The sequence below is a fragment of the Cynoglossus semilaevis genome, chromosome Z (assembly GCF_000523025.1).
Source record: "Cynoglossus semilaevis isolate Cse_v1.0 chromosome Z, Cse_v1.0, whole genome shotgun sequence".
In the NCBI taxonomy this organism is placed as follows: domain Eukaryota; kingdom Metazoa; phylum Chordata; class Actinopteri; order Pleuronectiformes; family Cynoglossidae; genus Cynoglossus; species Cynoglossus semilaevis.
In genome coordinates this window covers 5,824,858-5,841,027 of record NC_024328.1, presented here as the reverse complement: position 1 = coordinate 5,841,027, position 16,170 = coordinate 5,824,858, and the positions used below count along the sequence as shown (strand labels likewise).

General features: G+C 41.6%; 1 protein-coding gene across 1 annotated transcript in view; it reads right to left on the bottom strand.

Moving 5' to 3' along the window:
* adgrd2 (adhesion G protein-coupled receptor D2) overlaps nucleotides 1-15,099 on the bottom strand; it is a 42,539-nt gene extending 27,440 nt beyond the window's left edge. The window contains exons 1-11 of the mRNA XM_017042941.2: nucleotides 14,605-15,099; nucleotides 14,436-14,503; nucleotides 14,190-14,247; nucleotides 13,439-13,678; nucleotides 11,746-12,375; nucleotides 10,016-10,138; nucleotides 8,423-8,517; nucleotides 3,314-3,610; nucleotides 2,172-2,283; nucleotides 218-349; nucleotides 30-136 (exon numbers count right to left, since the gene is read on the bottom strand). Coding sequence (XP_016898430.1) covers nucleotides 30-136; nucleotides 218-349; nucleotides 2,172-2,283; nucleotides 3,314-3,610; nucleotides 8,423-8,517; nucleotides 10,016-10,138; nucleotides 11,746-12,375; nucleotides 13,439-13,678; nucleotides 14,190-14,247; nucleotides 14,436-14,480 — 1,839 coding nt within the window. The 5' untranslated portion in view covers nucleotides 14,481-14,503; nucleotides 14,605-15,099. The remainder of the gene's footprint in view (nucleotides 1-29; nucleotides 137-217; nucleotides 350-2,171; nucleotides 2,284-3,313; nucleotides 3,611-8,422; nucleotides 8,518-10,015; nucleotides 10,139-11,745; nucleotides 12,376-13,438; nucleotides 13,679-14,189; nucleotides 14,248-14,435; nucleotides 14,504-14,604) is intronic.
* Nucleotides 15,100-16,170: the final 1,071 nt, after the last annotated feature.

The following is a 16,170-nucleotide window of genomic DNA, read 5'->3' as shown; positions in this document are numbered from 1 at the left end:
CAGCTGTATCCGGTGCTTTTTTTTTTCCTCTGGCTGCCATCTGTCACTGTAGGAGTCATAGAGATGTTGTCCTTGGGAGTGACTGGAGGTCGCAGAGAGCCATACCACGTATTGACCAAGGTGAACTTCTGAAAACCTAAACATTTGACACAAATGAATAATCCTAACACACAGTAAAATTGTTTAAATTGGTTGACCTAGCAAAACACTTGGTTACCATTATTTTGAAGATCCAGTATTTTTTGATGTGGAACAGAAATACAGTCCAGACTACTCAGCTCAGTTGTTGGCCCACAGAAGCCTGAAATTGTGAATCCCTTCTGCAGTGACTGCTGCTGCACCTGAAGTTCTTTAAAAGAAAATGATAAAATAATAATTTTACACAGATATAAATATCTGCTGTCCTTACTACCTGTAATTTCTGTGAATGAATCCTTACACAAAAACCCAACAGTATAATAGGATATCTCCTTTATAACAAGATTGTTAGTGTAATATATAAAAATAAATACATGTCAACTCATTTGTCACACCCCTCCCACAAGTGTTTTTTTTCTTCTTTGTGTTTAACGTCTTTCTTTCTTGTTTTTTTCCTTGATTACTTTTGTTTTGAACTTTAAATAAGAACAGAAATCATGTTGTTTGTTTGAAGCATGCTTTTTACTGTAGTAATGTCCTCAGCCTGGCAACAAGGGAGCCAAAAAATAAGAAAGCAACCAATTACTTCCACAGCACAGGTCCAGGCAGGACAAAATGACTGTTTTTCCACATAAGGCTTACTTCTGTACATCAAGTCACACAGGTGTACATCACTTCCCAACATTCCCCCTGTTGGACAATAGGCAGGTATAGAAAACAGGTACCTGTTTTCAATGGTTTACAGAATTAAATATCACAAAGCCAAGTATTTGCACTCACAGATAGCATTAGTTATAATTATGGTGTGATAATTGTATCTTTAATTGATGTTCAGTACTGTGGGAATTAAAACTGAAGTACCTGGAGAGAACTAAATGTAATCTTGCCAGAGTTAATGTCCTATATTTTATTTTGTACCTGAACTTCCAGGGAAAGGCCCATTTGTTTCTGGTGACCGTGCACCCAAGCCATGACAGAAGCAGTGGACAGTCACTATAGATGTAGTTTGCTAGATTGTAATCTAGACCATCCAATGAAATCATCCAAATCACCAACTTATATACTACCTGGAAGGACCGTGGTGTCTTGAACTCAAAATATAATAACTGAAAGAAAACATTGAATTGCAATGTGTTTTAAGCTCCAGGCGCCCACACTACTGATTCTGAAGACTTCAGGCCAATTTATTTCACCCTGGAAAAAGATGTTTGCTGAAATATGGTTGGATAAAATACTATATGTGACTAGAAGCAGCGCAGCCAACAGAAAAGAACAGACTATTTAGTATTATTTTATAACCATTCATGGTAAAAAAATATTGAAAAATAAGATGATTCGGATACTGTTGAGGCCAGCAGAGAAGATTGCTGGCCTTGACAGTACAACACTGCACTGGACATCAGGTACAGTATTATTCTATGTGGATTCTCATACACAACATTGTGTCCTTTGTCGTTAAGATTCAGAAGGACAGATAGAACCTGTCCTGAGGAGTTGTCTGAAGCTGTACATGGGGCAGTGGTGGCTTAGTGGTTAAGGAAGTGGACTTGGGTCCAAAAGGCTTTGGGTTCGAGCTTAAAGCTGCCCACTGTTCACTTTGGTGATGGGTTAAAAGCAGAGTGGTGTGTGTCACAACGACAAGTAGTTCACTTTCCTACTTTAAGCATCAGCGTATGGTGTGCCAACACAACAAACATGGAGATCGGGATTGTCATCATCCTTGCCAGAGAAAACAGATTGTTTGAGAGATGTGTGAAAGAAACCATTTCTGTCATCCTGAAGAACCTTTTCTTAATAAATGACGTGGCTAAACACCAGCATTCAGCTGCCGACAGTGTGGTCCTGAGTTTGGTTCCACCACACTGTAGGCAGTTTTAACCTCATACACATAACACAGGTAAGGTGGTACCAATGACCCCCTCATTCTCTCCAAGACCACCTCAGGTGGTTCCAGCAACACATTGATCTATGTGAAAACCTCAACCAATCTTCATACTACCCAACATTCTTTATCACACAAATGTGAAACTTACTAATGTTATGGCTGTGAATGGTCAAGTGGTCAGTCTCAGCCATCAGCACTGGACTCAGTCTTGCCACAAAATGGTCAATATTCTTGACCACATCCATGGGGCCATTGACCACCTACAGCACACAAAGCACAAGTGTTTCACCTTCATGACTAGGAGAAGCAGCAGAATCAAGGGTTAGCAAATCTAAAACGTGATAATTCAAGAACAACATTTTATTCCACAAAATGAAAACGTCCTGTTAGTGGTATAAACTGGTTAAAGTGATAGGTAGAGCCAGTAACCGTGTAAGTCACTGTTGTTTTACCATTGTCATTTAGGATGGCATCAATTTCTGAAATAAGTGTGTGCATAGTCAGGTCATGTGATAGATAGAGTGTGCAACAAAGAAAGAGTACATGCTTAAAAAATATGTAAACATTGTTAGTGCTCACAACGTTGACCTGATTCAAACTGTTAAGAATGCTGAGGCGAAATTTGACAAAAAAGGTAAAATGCTTTTTTTTAAAAAAAAAAGAAAGAAAGAAAAATAAATTGTTAAATGTAACTTTTGCAACTTTAACCTTTGTTTTGTTTGTTTGTTTTCATTTTGAATAATGTTTGTTTATTTTGCCTACAAAAAACTGCCAGACTTTGATCAATCTAGATATAAAGAAATATGAATAGAGTCAGTGGTTGTTCTTTCAGCTTCAATGCTGGGTGAAGGATGAGCTTGCATCATTGGAGGGATACTGCCCTCCAGTGTTACAAAGCTAAACTAGCAGTCTACTTATTTACTATTCAATTTTATTATTAATTCAAATGGAAATGAGTTGAATGAAAATTTCACCTAGAACACAAATCCTACTCATTATGTATTTATAATAATAATAATAATAACAATAACAACAACAATAATAATAATAATAATAATAATAATAATTATTATTATTATTATTACTTTTTAGAGTATTTTGTTGAAACATTTTATTTTTAGACAAATTACCAGAAATTATTTTATTTTATTTAATGACACTTGGCTGGCAGTCAGTGCTAAGACTAACAATGAGTACATGCAGCAATGTAGTAATATCCAAACATTTTTTAGGTAAATATGATACAGGTACAGATAAAAACAAGCCTTCTGCATTCTGTACAGCTCTTACCTCTCTGATGGCTTGCCACTTAACAACACTGTCTTGGCTGATGATGCTGTCAGCCACCTTAATGTAGTCTTTGCTCATCTCGTGGAGGCCTTCTCTGCTTTGGTTGGTGGCATCCACTGAATGATGTTGCCCTGTTGGGACGTCAGCTGCCATGGACAGCAACTGGATTAAGGACACCATGTCTGTTGGCTGTAGTTCTTCTTGCTGGCTGTCCTCCAGGGCCTGGACAGAGATGTCCAGGAGCGCTGAGGCATGTGCCAGGCTGCTCAGGCTTGAAGAATGCTGTACTATTACAGGCTGTAAATAAGACACAAAGACAACCAATTTAGAAATGACTCTGCATTACTAAATGGTTGTTTCATACTGATGTTCCTGGTTCAAATTAGGCAAAGATAGTTCTGTTATCTGTTGCTGTGTTGTAGTTGGCACTACTACGTATTACTGCAACCACGCATGAAGTCTTCCTCAGGTCAGGGACCTTCTCCAGTCTTAGACTGAGGTTAAAGATGTGCAGAATATCTCCACAGAGCTGGCCTCTCAGTAGTCTTGAGCTGATACCATTGAGGCCTGCAGTTTTTTTGGCCTTGTCTTTTCTTTGCTCCGCTGATCCTCATCTGAGCCGCTGTGATGGAGAAGGTGGGGGTGATTCGTCGGGAGAGAGAAGGGTGGGAATGGGGACAGCCACTGGTCCCTCTGATGTCAATGAAGAGGGACTAGTGGACGTTCATTAGGTGCACCAACAGACTAATGGGTGGGTGAAGGAGTTGGTGGATAATAAAAACATGTTAAAGAACAGGTTTAGTTGTTAGTCCTCTCCCTGTCACTGGGTCCTGTTGGAGCTGGACTCTTACTGCTGGGGTCTAAGATTGTTCTCAGTTTTCTCCACACCTTCCGAGTATTAATCTGTTGGAGCAGCTCGACCCGAAGGTCAGCGTAGAGGGCCCCTCATTTAGTCTGGTGTTCGTTAGCCTCCCAAAGCCTTTATAGACGACGTGACTGTCAAAACATCACACGTCCCTGGGAGTGGGTAGATCCTGTAGGGCCTTGGTGGCCCATACGAGCCCGAATGAGTTTCTAGGCAGTGAAGTCTAGATCCCTTGTGCTGAAAACAGGAACGTTTACTGTCATGTTCCATTTTACACAACTGCACTATAAGAGACATAGCAGTCATCCAGACATGGCCGGTCAAAGTGCAGAAATCAGGCCTTCCAGGCCAGTTCAGGGTCTGGAGTTATCAACATGGAATCCTCCAAGGGTCCTCTAGCAATTCTTGTTCTGCGCAGTCCCAATCTCAATAACTACCAATCAGGAGTCCACAAGGTCTCTCAGGCAGGGATTGAAGTCTGGACGTGGAAGTGGAGAGCAGCTAAGGCTGTGGATGAATCCCGTTTGCAATGTCGAGGGCAGTGACTCGGGCCAGAGTCACCCAGGTAGCAGAACAATACTTTGCTTTGACAAAGCAAAGGAGGACAGGAGAGCACTGAACCAGGAAGAGGTGTGGGCATCAGTGGAGGCAGAGCAGTCCAGCTGGGTGGTGGACAAGATTGGTGCAAGTTGTAGAGCGCAAGCTCACACGGGTCGAGCTGTTGAAGGCCAAGCCCCATCACATCTAGTCTGCAGTCTAGGACGTCTATGATGTCCCACCACGCCCAAAACTGTTCTGCTGCGGGACCGTTTGGCCTCCTGGCAACAGATAGGTAGGTCAGAGCTAACCTGAGGAAACAAGTGAAGTTCTCAGAAAATGAAGTCAAAACAACTCAAAGACCAGATTTGGTCCTGACCTCAGTAACCTCCAAGTATATTGTTCGCCTGAAGCTCACTGTCACCGGCAAGGACCTATTGAGGAGGATAACAAGATGATGAGCTTTTGGAGGAGTGCCAGCACAACAGGTGGAGGGCTAGTTGCTGGCGTGTTGAGGTGGGACGCAGAGGCTTTAGAGGTCAGTCTCTCAGCAGGGCCTATAAGACGCTGAGCGTCACCAGAGACAGAAGGAAAAGGGCCATCAAGGAGGCCACTGAAGCAGCAGCAGAAGTGTCTTTAAGGAGACTGGGGATTAGGAGAGGAAATCTGTGGTTGGGGTAATGTTACCTGGACACAAGCCAGGGCTTAATCACCCTTGAATGGGTTGCCTGGAGTGTCTGATGTTGGAAAGACCTAAAACACTCAGTATGTGTGTACAGTATATTATAGCTGCCATATTATTATATTTTTATTCAGATTAATCAGAGGGTAGTGGTTGAATAATCAATCAATCAATCAGTTAATTATAATTAATCTAGATTACTCAACAATCCTAAGTGCACCAAAAAAGACTATATTTTTCTGTATTTTGTTGGAATAGAAAGAAAAATAACCGCAGGATGTATGTGTTTCATGCTTATTTTGTTGAGAGATACATCTTGCAGATATGCTAGGACACTTCATCGGTGATGTAACCTAGGGTCACAGGGTGTTTCGGGTCTTTCAATTATCAGACACACTCACCCAGGTGACCCGACTGGAGGTGATCAGACTGTCCCAGCCTGTGTCCCAGCAGTGTTTGCCCACAGGACTGCCCTCTTGATCCAAAGCCATCTTGTGGCTTTCTATGCGGCTTCAGTTGCAGATTTGATGGCCTTCCTCTTTGCCTCCCCTGTGAGGCCCAGCATAGTGAGGACTTTGCAGAGGGTCCACCCTGCAAATCGTCGGCAACCCACCTCCAGGGGTTCACAGTATATCTTACAGCCTTGGCTCCTGCATTCGTCCATCTGCTCCTGGTACTTGGCATGCTTCCTCTCATTGGCCTCTTCCATGCGCTCTTCCCAGGGAACTGTGAGTTCCAGAATGATCAGCTACTTGGTGGAATCTGAGACAATGATCATATCTGGTCGGAGCCGTGTGGATGTAATTCTGGCTGCAATCTTCAGCTGTTTGCCCAGATCCACTTCCAGTTTCCAGTCAGTGGCGAAGGTGAGGAGGCCTGGCATGGCCCTTGGTTGGATGTCGGGCTTCTCTCGGGCTCTGTGAAAACTGATGGTCTTAGGCTTGTTGTGGCTCTTGATGGTGGTAATGGCCATGACTACGCTCTCAGCAACCGCCTTTAGCACTTGGTCATGGCGCAAGCGATAGTGCCCTTCTCCAAGGGCTTTTGGGTAGCTGCTGAGGAGGTGTTCATGGGATCCCCATTCTGGACACTGGGGGCAGGATGGTGTCTCTGTTTTGCCCCAGACGTGGAGGTTGGTTGGGCTTGACAGGACATCGTAAACAGCCTGGACTAAAAACCTGATGTTAAGAGTGTCTGCTTTCCAGATGTTTGTTGCCTTATTCCCACCAACCTGCTGGCTCATTCTTCCTCCACGCCTGCCCGCACTTCCTCATGAATGAGGTGTTGGCGCCCTTTTCCCTGAGCTTTGTCCACCCTGGTTGCTGGGAAATAGCCAATCACTGTGCGCCCTGAGGCTATGGACCCCACCAGCACCTTCTGCCTCAGTCGCGACTCTGCCACTTCCAGAGCTTCGTCTGCCCTCCATTTCCTGCCTGTTCTCACCTGGAGGCCAGCCCTGGATTCCCTGTACTACAGGATTCCCAGTGTTCTGGTTACCATGAACTCTTCAGTGAGTCCACTGAACGGGAGCCGCAAGATGTTACTACTTCCGTACAGGGCAGCACTGCTCAGGCTGCGGGGTAGGCCAAGCCATCTTTGCAAGTAGCTGCTGATCTTTCTCTCCATGGCCTCAACAGTTGTCATGGGTACTGCGTACACTAGCAGAGGCCACAGGATCTGGGGCAGGACGGAATGTTGGTAAATCCAAGCCTTAAATCTCCCTGGCAGGCCTGATTTGTCAACACGCCTCAGCCAGTCCTTCGAGCTCCTTGCTGGTTCTCTGGATGGATGTGGAATCTTTGAGGCTGCAATCAAAGTACTTCACGAGGCTCTTAACTGGCTGCTCTGTGATGGAAGGGATGGTGGCTCCAGCCAGAGAGAAACGGAACCTGTCTGTTACCTTTCCCCTCTTGAGCACTGGAGACCTGGATTTTGCTGGCTTGAAGCTCATCCTTGCCCATGTGATGAGCTTCTCTAGGCCTTACAGAATCCGTCTACTGCCTGGGACAGATTGGGTGGTGACAGTTAGGTCATCCATAAAAGCTCTTATAGGGGGGTGGCGTACTCCAGATTTTGTCATGGGTCCCCTGCACTCCACTTCTGCAGACTTGACGATCATGTTCATGGCGAGTGCACACAAACTGACTGAGATTGTGCAGCCTGTTATAATGCCTTTCTCAAGACGGTGCCGGTCTGATGTGCCTGTCTGATGTGCCTGACCCAGCAGTGACTCTTAGCCTGAAATTGTTGTAATAATCCAGAATAAGGTCTGTAACTTTGCTGGGAACATGATGTCGCAGGAGAGCGAGTTGAACAAGCTTGTGAGGTATGGAGCCGTACGCATTGGCAAGGTCCAGCCAGAGTTTTTCTTCAGGAGACTCCCTGATGAGCTGGGTCACCACGCCATTGTGTTCCAGACAGCCAGGCACTCCAGGAATCCCACCCTTCTGAACATAGGTGTCAATGTAGCTGTTCTTCAGAAGGAACTCTGTTAGTCGTTGCGACAAGAGGCTGAAGAAAATCTTGCCTTTGACGCTTAGCAGTGAGATGGTTCTAAACTGACTGATGTCCTTTGAGTCCTCTTCCTTCGGGATCCATACACCCTCTGCACATTTCCATTGGCCTGCAACTTTTCCCTTGTGCCAGATCACCCTCAAAATCTTCCACAGGTGTTGAAGTAGTTGTGGGCAGCGTTTGAACACAGTGTATGGAACACCACTGAGGTCTGGGGCTGATGCTGTTTTGGCTCCACTTACAGCCTCCTGCACTTCTGTCTAGCTGAGCTCTCTCATTACAAACTCAACTGCTGGAGCTCCTGGTCCAAGCTCCTGGTCCCTGTCTGGGTCGCTCAGGGTGTTGTGCAAGAAAGCGTTTGCTATCATCAATATTGCAAATTAATTGATTTTAATCATTAATGTGCATCTTGTGCATCTTAATTTCTCCATGTCTCATTAATTAGTAGTGTTTTATCCTAACATGCTTTTTCAGCAATATTAGATGAAAAAAGTCAGTTAAGATGGTATACCTGTGTTATGTTGGAAATCTTCATTATTTTGTTCATAAAGGCAGTGGGTTGAGAGTCTTGAGAGTCCCTCAACTGCTTCATCTTTAGGTAACGCTCTGTCAAAAACAAACAAACAGTGCAGAGTGCTGCAGCATCTTGATGGTAAAAAAAAGAAAAAAAAAGAAAATAGAGCACACAACTGACCTGAAACACCTTTTTGCAAATTCATATTGATTTGTATAAGCCCACATATTTACCCTTTGGACTTCTTGCAAGCACAATTGTACTCTTGAAATTTTAAATATCAGCTCCATCAAAGTTGGTAAACCTCTTCTGCAAAGTTAAATCTATCATTTAAAAGTTGACCTAAAGGTTTTTGTGTGTATGTGTGTGTGTATGAAATGTGCACCAACTCACTCAAATTACTTCACTAGTCTTGACCTGATACAATGCATATTGTACTCACTGGATACACATACTTACACTGGTGGCTACACAAATGCTAATCTACTATACAACCTAACTTTTAAAATCTAACTCTTCTTTCAGCTGAAACTGGTTTCTATGACTTCTTGTCTCTCTCACTCTCCTTGTACCAAAGTTGTAGATATCCCTATGCCTTTATAACAACTGCACGTACTATATAGTAAATGTAGTCACTATCTCCCTCTCCTGGCCATATATTTGCACTAAACTTGACTATATGAACATCTAGCGACTTGGTCCCAGCCAATGGTCATTTTATATGAAGGGTGAAACTAATGTGTAGCAGTGCTGTCTTTGTCAAGTAAATGTATGGAGGATTTAATTACAATTAGAGCATAAATGAAAGTGGAACATAGTTATTTGAAAAATTGTGACTAAACAATTTGATGTACAGAAACCTCAAAACGGAAACTTTGTAATAATTCTTGTGACCACAGCTGTTGTCACATTTATGTTTCTGTTTGGCTGCCAACTAACAAATGTAACATGAACACAAAGCAACAGTTTCTGAATTCTTTGATATTATTGTAACAACAAAACATTGTACAACAAAATAAAGGAGACTAGGGCTCCAGTACAAATAGTCATTTAAAGTGTCAAAGACGCTACATTAAAGACAATACAGAAAATAAATATCGTACTGTGAATTGAGTGTATTGTTACAACCCTACACACAATCATATATTGTCTTACAAGCTGCAAACCTTTGGTTTAAGATAACATGATAAATTAGTAGTAGTTGGTAGTATTATTTGGCAATGCCAATTTTTACAGGGCATAGTCAAACTGCTATATTTACAGGCACATTGTAGCATTTGCATGTCGTAAAATTGTCATTTGTGCCTGAATTTAATTGTATTTCAGCTTCATTTAAAATCTATATCTACGGAAGCGTCTTGCTGCCACACTAAGAAAAGAAAAAGGCTCAGTTTCATGTAATAACGTGAAACTGAGCCATTTTTTTTCTCAGTGTGGCAGCAATACGCTTCCGTACATATCACTACATAATGTCAAATAGCAAAAAAGTCTTAAATTATGTACTCATCCTAATTATTTCATCAAACAATTTATCTGTGTGCTCATGTGTGCATACAAGTTTAAATGTTTAAAAAGGGGAGCAAAACCCACCTCTGCTGCTTGTGCAGATAAACGGCAATTGATCAAAACAATCTGCAAGGCCAAAGACAGGCAGCTGAGCTGACCAGCTTTGCAGCATCCTGCAGCCTTGCAACCCCACCTGCTGGAGATCTGCTTCTCATGTGAAAAATAAATTCACAGGTAACACAGGAAAAGATTGCACACAGTTAAAAATGTTTTCGTTATAAAACAACCAGATACTTTTCATTATGTGCATGTTAGCTTCCATTCTTCATGCTGCACCCCAATGTGCTCAATAGCACATGTTCTTTACACATATGTTAATGTACCTCCTTTTTTACTATTGTTTAGCAAACGTAGCTTTTCATCGTGACTAAGTCATTAAACTCTTCCTGTAAGGACAAGTAAAGTTCCTACCGAACGGTGGACGGACAATTTACTGGATATCCTCAACTGTGGATGGATATCTTTAACACAGTAATGGCTCATTGCAAACCAGTGGGACCAGAATGCCAGACTGGTGACTACCCCTCTTATGAGAGACGCACGGCTGTCAACATTGCTGATTGCTTATGTGCAACAATTAAATTGTGAGGCGTGAATGTAATTAATACCATATGCAATACAGCTGCAACCTTGAACATAAGGTTTGGAGCTGTGCCAGCAGTTCTCAGAAGGCAACAGATGCACCATACTGTACAGCACGTGTGTCAAACTCAAGGCCGTGGGCCAGATGCAGCTTGTCAGGTAATTCTCAATTACAGAAACACATACATTAAAATTCGTTTGACATCCCTGGCTTAAGCCAGGAGGTGGGACTCCCGCTGGCTCAAACTCACATTGCCACAAAGGCAAGCAAGGTGGAGCCTGGTTGCACATACAGTATGTCAGTATTGTTTATATGTGGTTAAAGCAGGATGATTGAGAGTGAATGTAACAACATGGGTGCAACGGCTACCTTGCGAACCATTTATAAAAAAGTCAGCTCTCACCAATGTCTTGACTGTGTGAAGCAGTGATTAGCAGTTCATGTGTGGCAAGGTGAGGCTCAACTCCTGGCCAACTCTTTTTTATTCCAATCCCGATAAAACATAGAAGTGGTGTCATAACGGGTGCCCATACATGGCACTGATGATTTGAGTTTTTCCTCCATTGTTGGCAAACTTCTCTGCCTAACTTCAGGGAGGTGCCAATGAGATAAACCATTATGACATCTGAAAATTTAAATTTTTCCAACTTCATTTGCATCGTCAGAAACTCCAATCGCACCACCTGATATTAAATAAATAGTTGACGCTCAATTCACGCTTATTGTGCTTGGATGGAATACCCCATAACACCTTCCTGCAAGTTTCTCCGCACTGCCTTAGCAGTCATTCCGCAGTCTTCTGGTAGTTCTCTTTCTCCCCCCAATAGCACCTCTCAACTCGACTCTAAACTCTCTATAATACTTCTCATTTCTCATTTTCCACCATTTAATATTAGCTTTGTTTTCACCTTTACTCTACACAAAGTGGACTGTGATTCAAATCCACCAGCTACCTTTGTTGTTCCTGGTCCAACCTTATCTGGGATGGTGGACTAAAGTGGTACTAAACACAGGCGTTCTGTATGGCAGGCATGAGTCCTACCATTGCGGAACTCATAACATATTGATTGGAGATTAATGCCAAATTTAAAATCCCTGTCAATAACATGTACATTGTAACTTGAACTGTAACCTATCACCCCCAAGCTTCATTAAAAAAATGTGACCTTACCTGGACAAAATAGCTGTGCTTGCACCTCTTTGATCACTGGGTGGCTGCTCAGGTGTTTTGGGCTCCAGCTGAACAGTGGTTCCTCATTTATGGCCAAACACACATTGAGAGTAGTGACATGTCTTGTATCCAGTGACATATTCCAAACATTGAGGTCAGTTATAGCTCCATAGAAAGGTTCTGTAAAATTCCCTCCAAAGGAATCCTGATCCTGACCCAATATGAATATTCCATCTCCAAGGATATCCCTCGAATTATCTGTATCTGAACCCATGTCTTTTTTAATGCCGTCCACATAGATAGCCCAGTCGCCACTCCTACGGTGCCAGGTTACACAGATGTGATGCCACATTCCATCATTTTGGAAGGATGCCTTGTATGGGAGATGTTTTCCATGAATTATGAGTGCCAAAAGAATGTGCTCCTGCATGTCCACTTGGCCTCGTAGCTGAAACTCGTTAGTAAATACAGGTGAAGCATAGGAGAAGATGGTCGACACCTCAGTCCATTCTATGTCCCATTGAACTCGAACACACACACTGACAGATGACAGAGCTGGGAAGGATAGGTTGACACGAGCAAACCCCTCACGGGATTCCTTTGGGAAGTGAATAGCAGGGAAGAGTAAATCTAAACAGGGGGAGATAATAAGATATTGGTTAGATTGACCAATTGATAAAAACTCATCATCACTGCTAACTAGAAAAAACTATTAGATTCTTACCTAACCTCGATATAGTACAACATTGTATTAAATCTGATACGGTCCATGAATGTTTGTAGCTTTATTTGTTGTTGGTTGCAGTAGTGTAGTCGTAGGTGTTGACATGACAACAATTGAAATCCACCTAATCCGAGATCTCAACACTGGTAAATTTGAGGTGATTTTGTTGGAGAGGGAATCTCGACAAAGAAACCTCTTGAAATGTTTTGCCTAATTTGACACATTTAATAGAAATTCTGTTGCACTTGAAGAGGTGAAGGTGCAGGAGTTCAGGTACTTAGGATCAACTGTTCAGAGCAGAGGAGACTGTGGAAGAGAGGTGAAGAATAGAGTACAGGCAGGATGGAACAGCTGGAGAAAAGTGTCAGGAGTGATCTGTGACGGAAGAGTGTCAGCTAAGGTGAAGGGAAAGGTTTACAGGACGGTGGTGAGACCAGCCATGATGTATGGTTTAGAGACGGTAGCAATAGGCAGAAGACAGGAGGTGGAGCTGGAGGTGGCAGAGTTAAAGATGCTAAGATTCTCTTTAGGAGTGACAAGAATGAGGTCATTAGAGGGACAACACAGACAGAAAGGGTTGGAGAAAAAGCTAGAGAAGCCAGATTGAGATGGTTTGGACATGTGCAGAGGAGGGACAGTGGATACATTGGTAGAAGAATGTTAGAGATGGAGCTACCAGGTAGGAGACAAAGAGGAGATATATGGATGCAGTGAGGGAGGACATACAGATAGTTGGAGTCAGAGTAGAAGATACAGAGAACAGAGATGGAAATCAATGATTCGCAGTGGCAACCCCTTAAAAAAGGGACAAAGTCAAAAGAAAAAGAAGAAGCTGTTGCACTTCTTGTTGTCATAAGAAGGTAAAACTGAATGCAAGAATTAACTGAATAAACTACTACTTTCAAATATAAAAAAAATGCCTTCAAGGGCAGAATACAGTTTTTTCAGGTTTCTATGAGATTTACTTACAATTCTTGGAGAGGTCTAATGGATTTGTTGATGCCTTCTGAGGGTTTCTGACCCAGATAGGTGTATGAAACTGAGTCAGCTGAAGCAGCTCTTGAGCTCCATTATATTCCTCTTCCAGGTCCATGGAGGCAAGGGAGCTAAACTGACCTCTGCAGAAACTCTCAGCCTCTGAAAAGGCTACAGAGGTATTTACCAACTGGAAGGCAGTGTTTGACACTAGATGGACCAGTTTAGATGTTCCTGACATTTTGGGGGAAGGCGGGGGAGAGAAAAGAAACATAAGCAGTGAAATACAGTGTGTTAATATTACAGTACAATAAAGCCAAACTTACTTAATACATAGATAGTTTGCACATACTTGAATAGTAAGTACTCTAATGTACTACTAATCGGTAATGATACTAGTTTAATGTTTTAGGATAGAACTGCATCAATAATAATAATAATAATAATAATAATAATAATAATAATAATAATAATAATAATAATAATAATAATAATAATAATAATAATAATAATAATAATAATAATAATAATAATAATAATAATAATAATAATAATAATAATAATAATAATAATAATAATAATAATAATAATAATAATAATAATAATAATAATAATAACACCATTACATGTGCCGTTGCCGGATGGTAAAAACTGACTATGATGAAAATCAAAATGAAACTGCTCGCCTGATACTAGACAATTTGTAATACAGCAGGAGAAGAAACAATGTATAACTATGTCTCACCATGGGAGTCCCCTACTCTGTCTGCCCAAGTATATGTTGGCTCGTTCTTACAAACCATCTACAGGAGAAAATGTGACATGTTATCATTATTGACTTCTAGCAGTTACATATAGGATAGCACTGTTATAATGATAAGTTATCTTATTTCAAAAAGATAAAAACTAAATTATGTTTTTAAAAAATGATTTACTATAAAATTTCAAGAAAAGGAACTTTTCATATGGAGTAAAGGGAGAAGGTTCTTACCATTAAGAAGAAGAGTGCAAATCCAGTATCCAGGACTCCGTTCATCTCTAAACCAGTAAAATGTTTCTCTGAAAAATAAAAACACACACAAACACAAATGTAACATGTAACCTAACTTAATATGTAGTTTTATTTCAAGCAAGATGTATTTTGAAGATATGTTACTTACAGTTAGCAGTGTGCTATCAGATTCGATCTTCAAACCAACCCCACTGTTATTGGACAATTAACTCAAATCAAAACTTCTCTGGTAGGTCAACTAAAACGTGTAGCATACCCAGCTGGTTTACTCTTTTTGGCTGTATCCAGGGGGTCCTGTTCATCTGTCCAATCTGCCTCCTCCCCCATGTATCCTTGTCCCTTCCATTCATACAGACCCCTCCCTCCTCAGCAGCCTAAAGTCATTTGCTTTTCTCATGCAAATAGGTTATTTCTTAGGAGTCTTACGTAAGCAGAGTCAAGTGTTTAGTGCTGGATTCATCTAAAAAAGCAGGGCAGTGGAATGGTGTTTTTTTTTACAACCTAACTCTTTACTTAAACCTTTACACTTTATGAAAACTATTTCTGGACGACATGATACAAAACTGAAAGCACACCGACAGAGTCATCTGTTGAGTCATTTTAGTATCTTTCAGTGGTGTGCGTACAACATGACCATAAATGGTAAATTCCTGGTGGTCATCGTGATCGTGTTATAAATCATGATTCTATTCAAATCAAGCTTTGACGTGATCTACGGTTTTTGTGTTAAAGATTAACTTCAATTTTTTTAAAAAGACCACACACTTTCGATGATGTACTGTTGGATCACGCACTTGATTATGGTTGTTTTTTTTTTCTCATTCTTTTTTAATGAGACATTGCCCCCCATCCCCCCGTCCGTATGTACACACACATACGTGTGTGTGTGTATTTATAAATGGTAAATATAACAGAGTTTTTATTCCCTCTGACCAGACGGGAGACTGAATTCTTAGGAATTTCCCTGTGAATCCCAGAGCAACGCGGTCACCAAAACATGAATGTGGAACACACTTGACCTACTTACTACATTCAACATGGCAGCTGTAAAGACAAGGGCAAAAAACAAAAGACTCATTCCTTTTTAAGCCTGAACGTTTCTACTGATTTTTTAAATGCACAAATGCGTACCCACTAATCATTTTTAAATATACATGATACACACAGGAGTCAATGTTATGGACTTGCATGCATTGTTTCTTTTGATATTTGTCTCAGAGTTCAAAATTCATTCTGGCTGTCCATCTGCAGATTGACGATATCTGTGGTCAAAACGTTCCCAACCAAACAACAATGCCGCAGCCAGCAGCACACAAAGGAGGCCCGGGCCATTTGACCTCCTCCCTTTACACGCCTTTCCCAGCCACTGTAAACCTGCTTCTGCAACTGCCACCCCATGCATTTCCATGACAACCAAGAGCTTGTTAGGGAGGTATGGAAACATCCAACACTCAGTGTGATTGCATTGTTGCTCTGAAAAGGGCAATGTCCAAATGTGGAAGGAGAATAGTGTTTTTTCTCTCCTGAAAAACATTGAAGAATGGTACAGAAATACTCTAAGGTTTTATCTGTCTATCTATCTATCTATCTATCTGTCTATCTATCTATCTATCTGTCTGTCTGTCTGTCTGTCTATCGATCGATCGATCGATCTATCTGTCTGTCTGTCTGTCTGTCTGTCTGTCTATCGATCGATCGATCGATCTATCTGTCT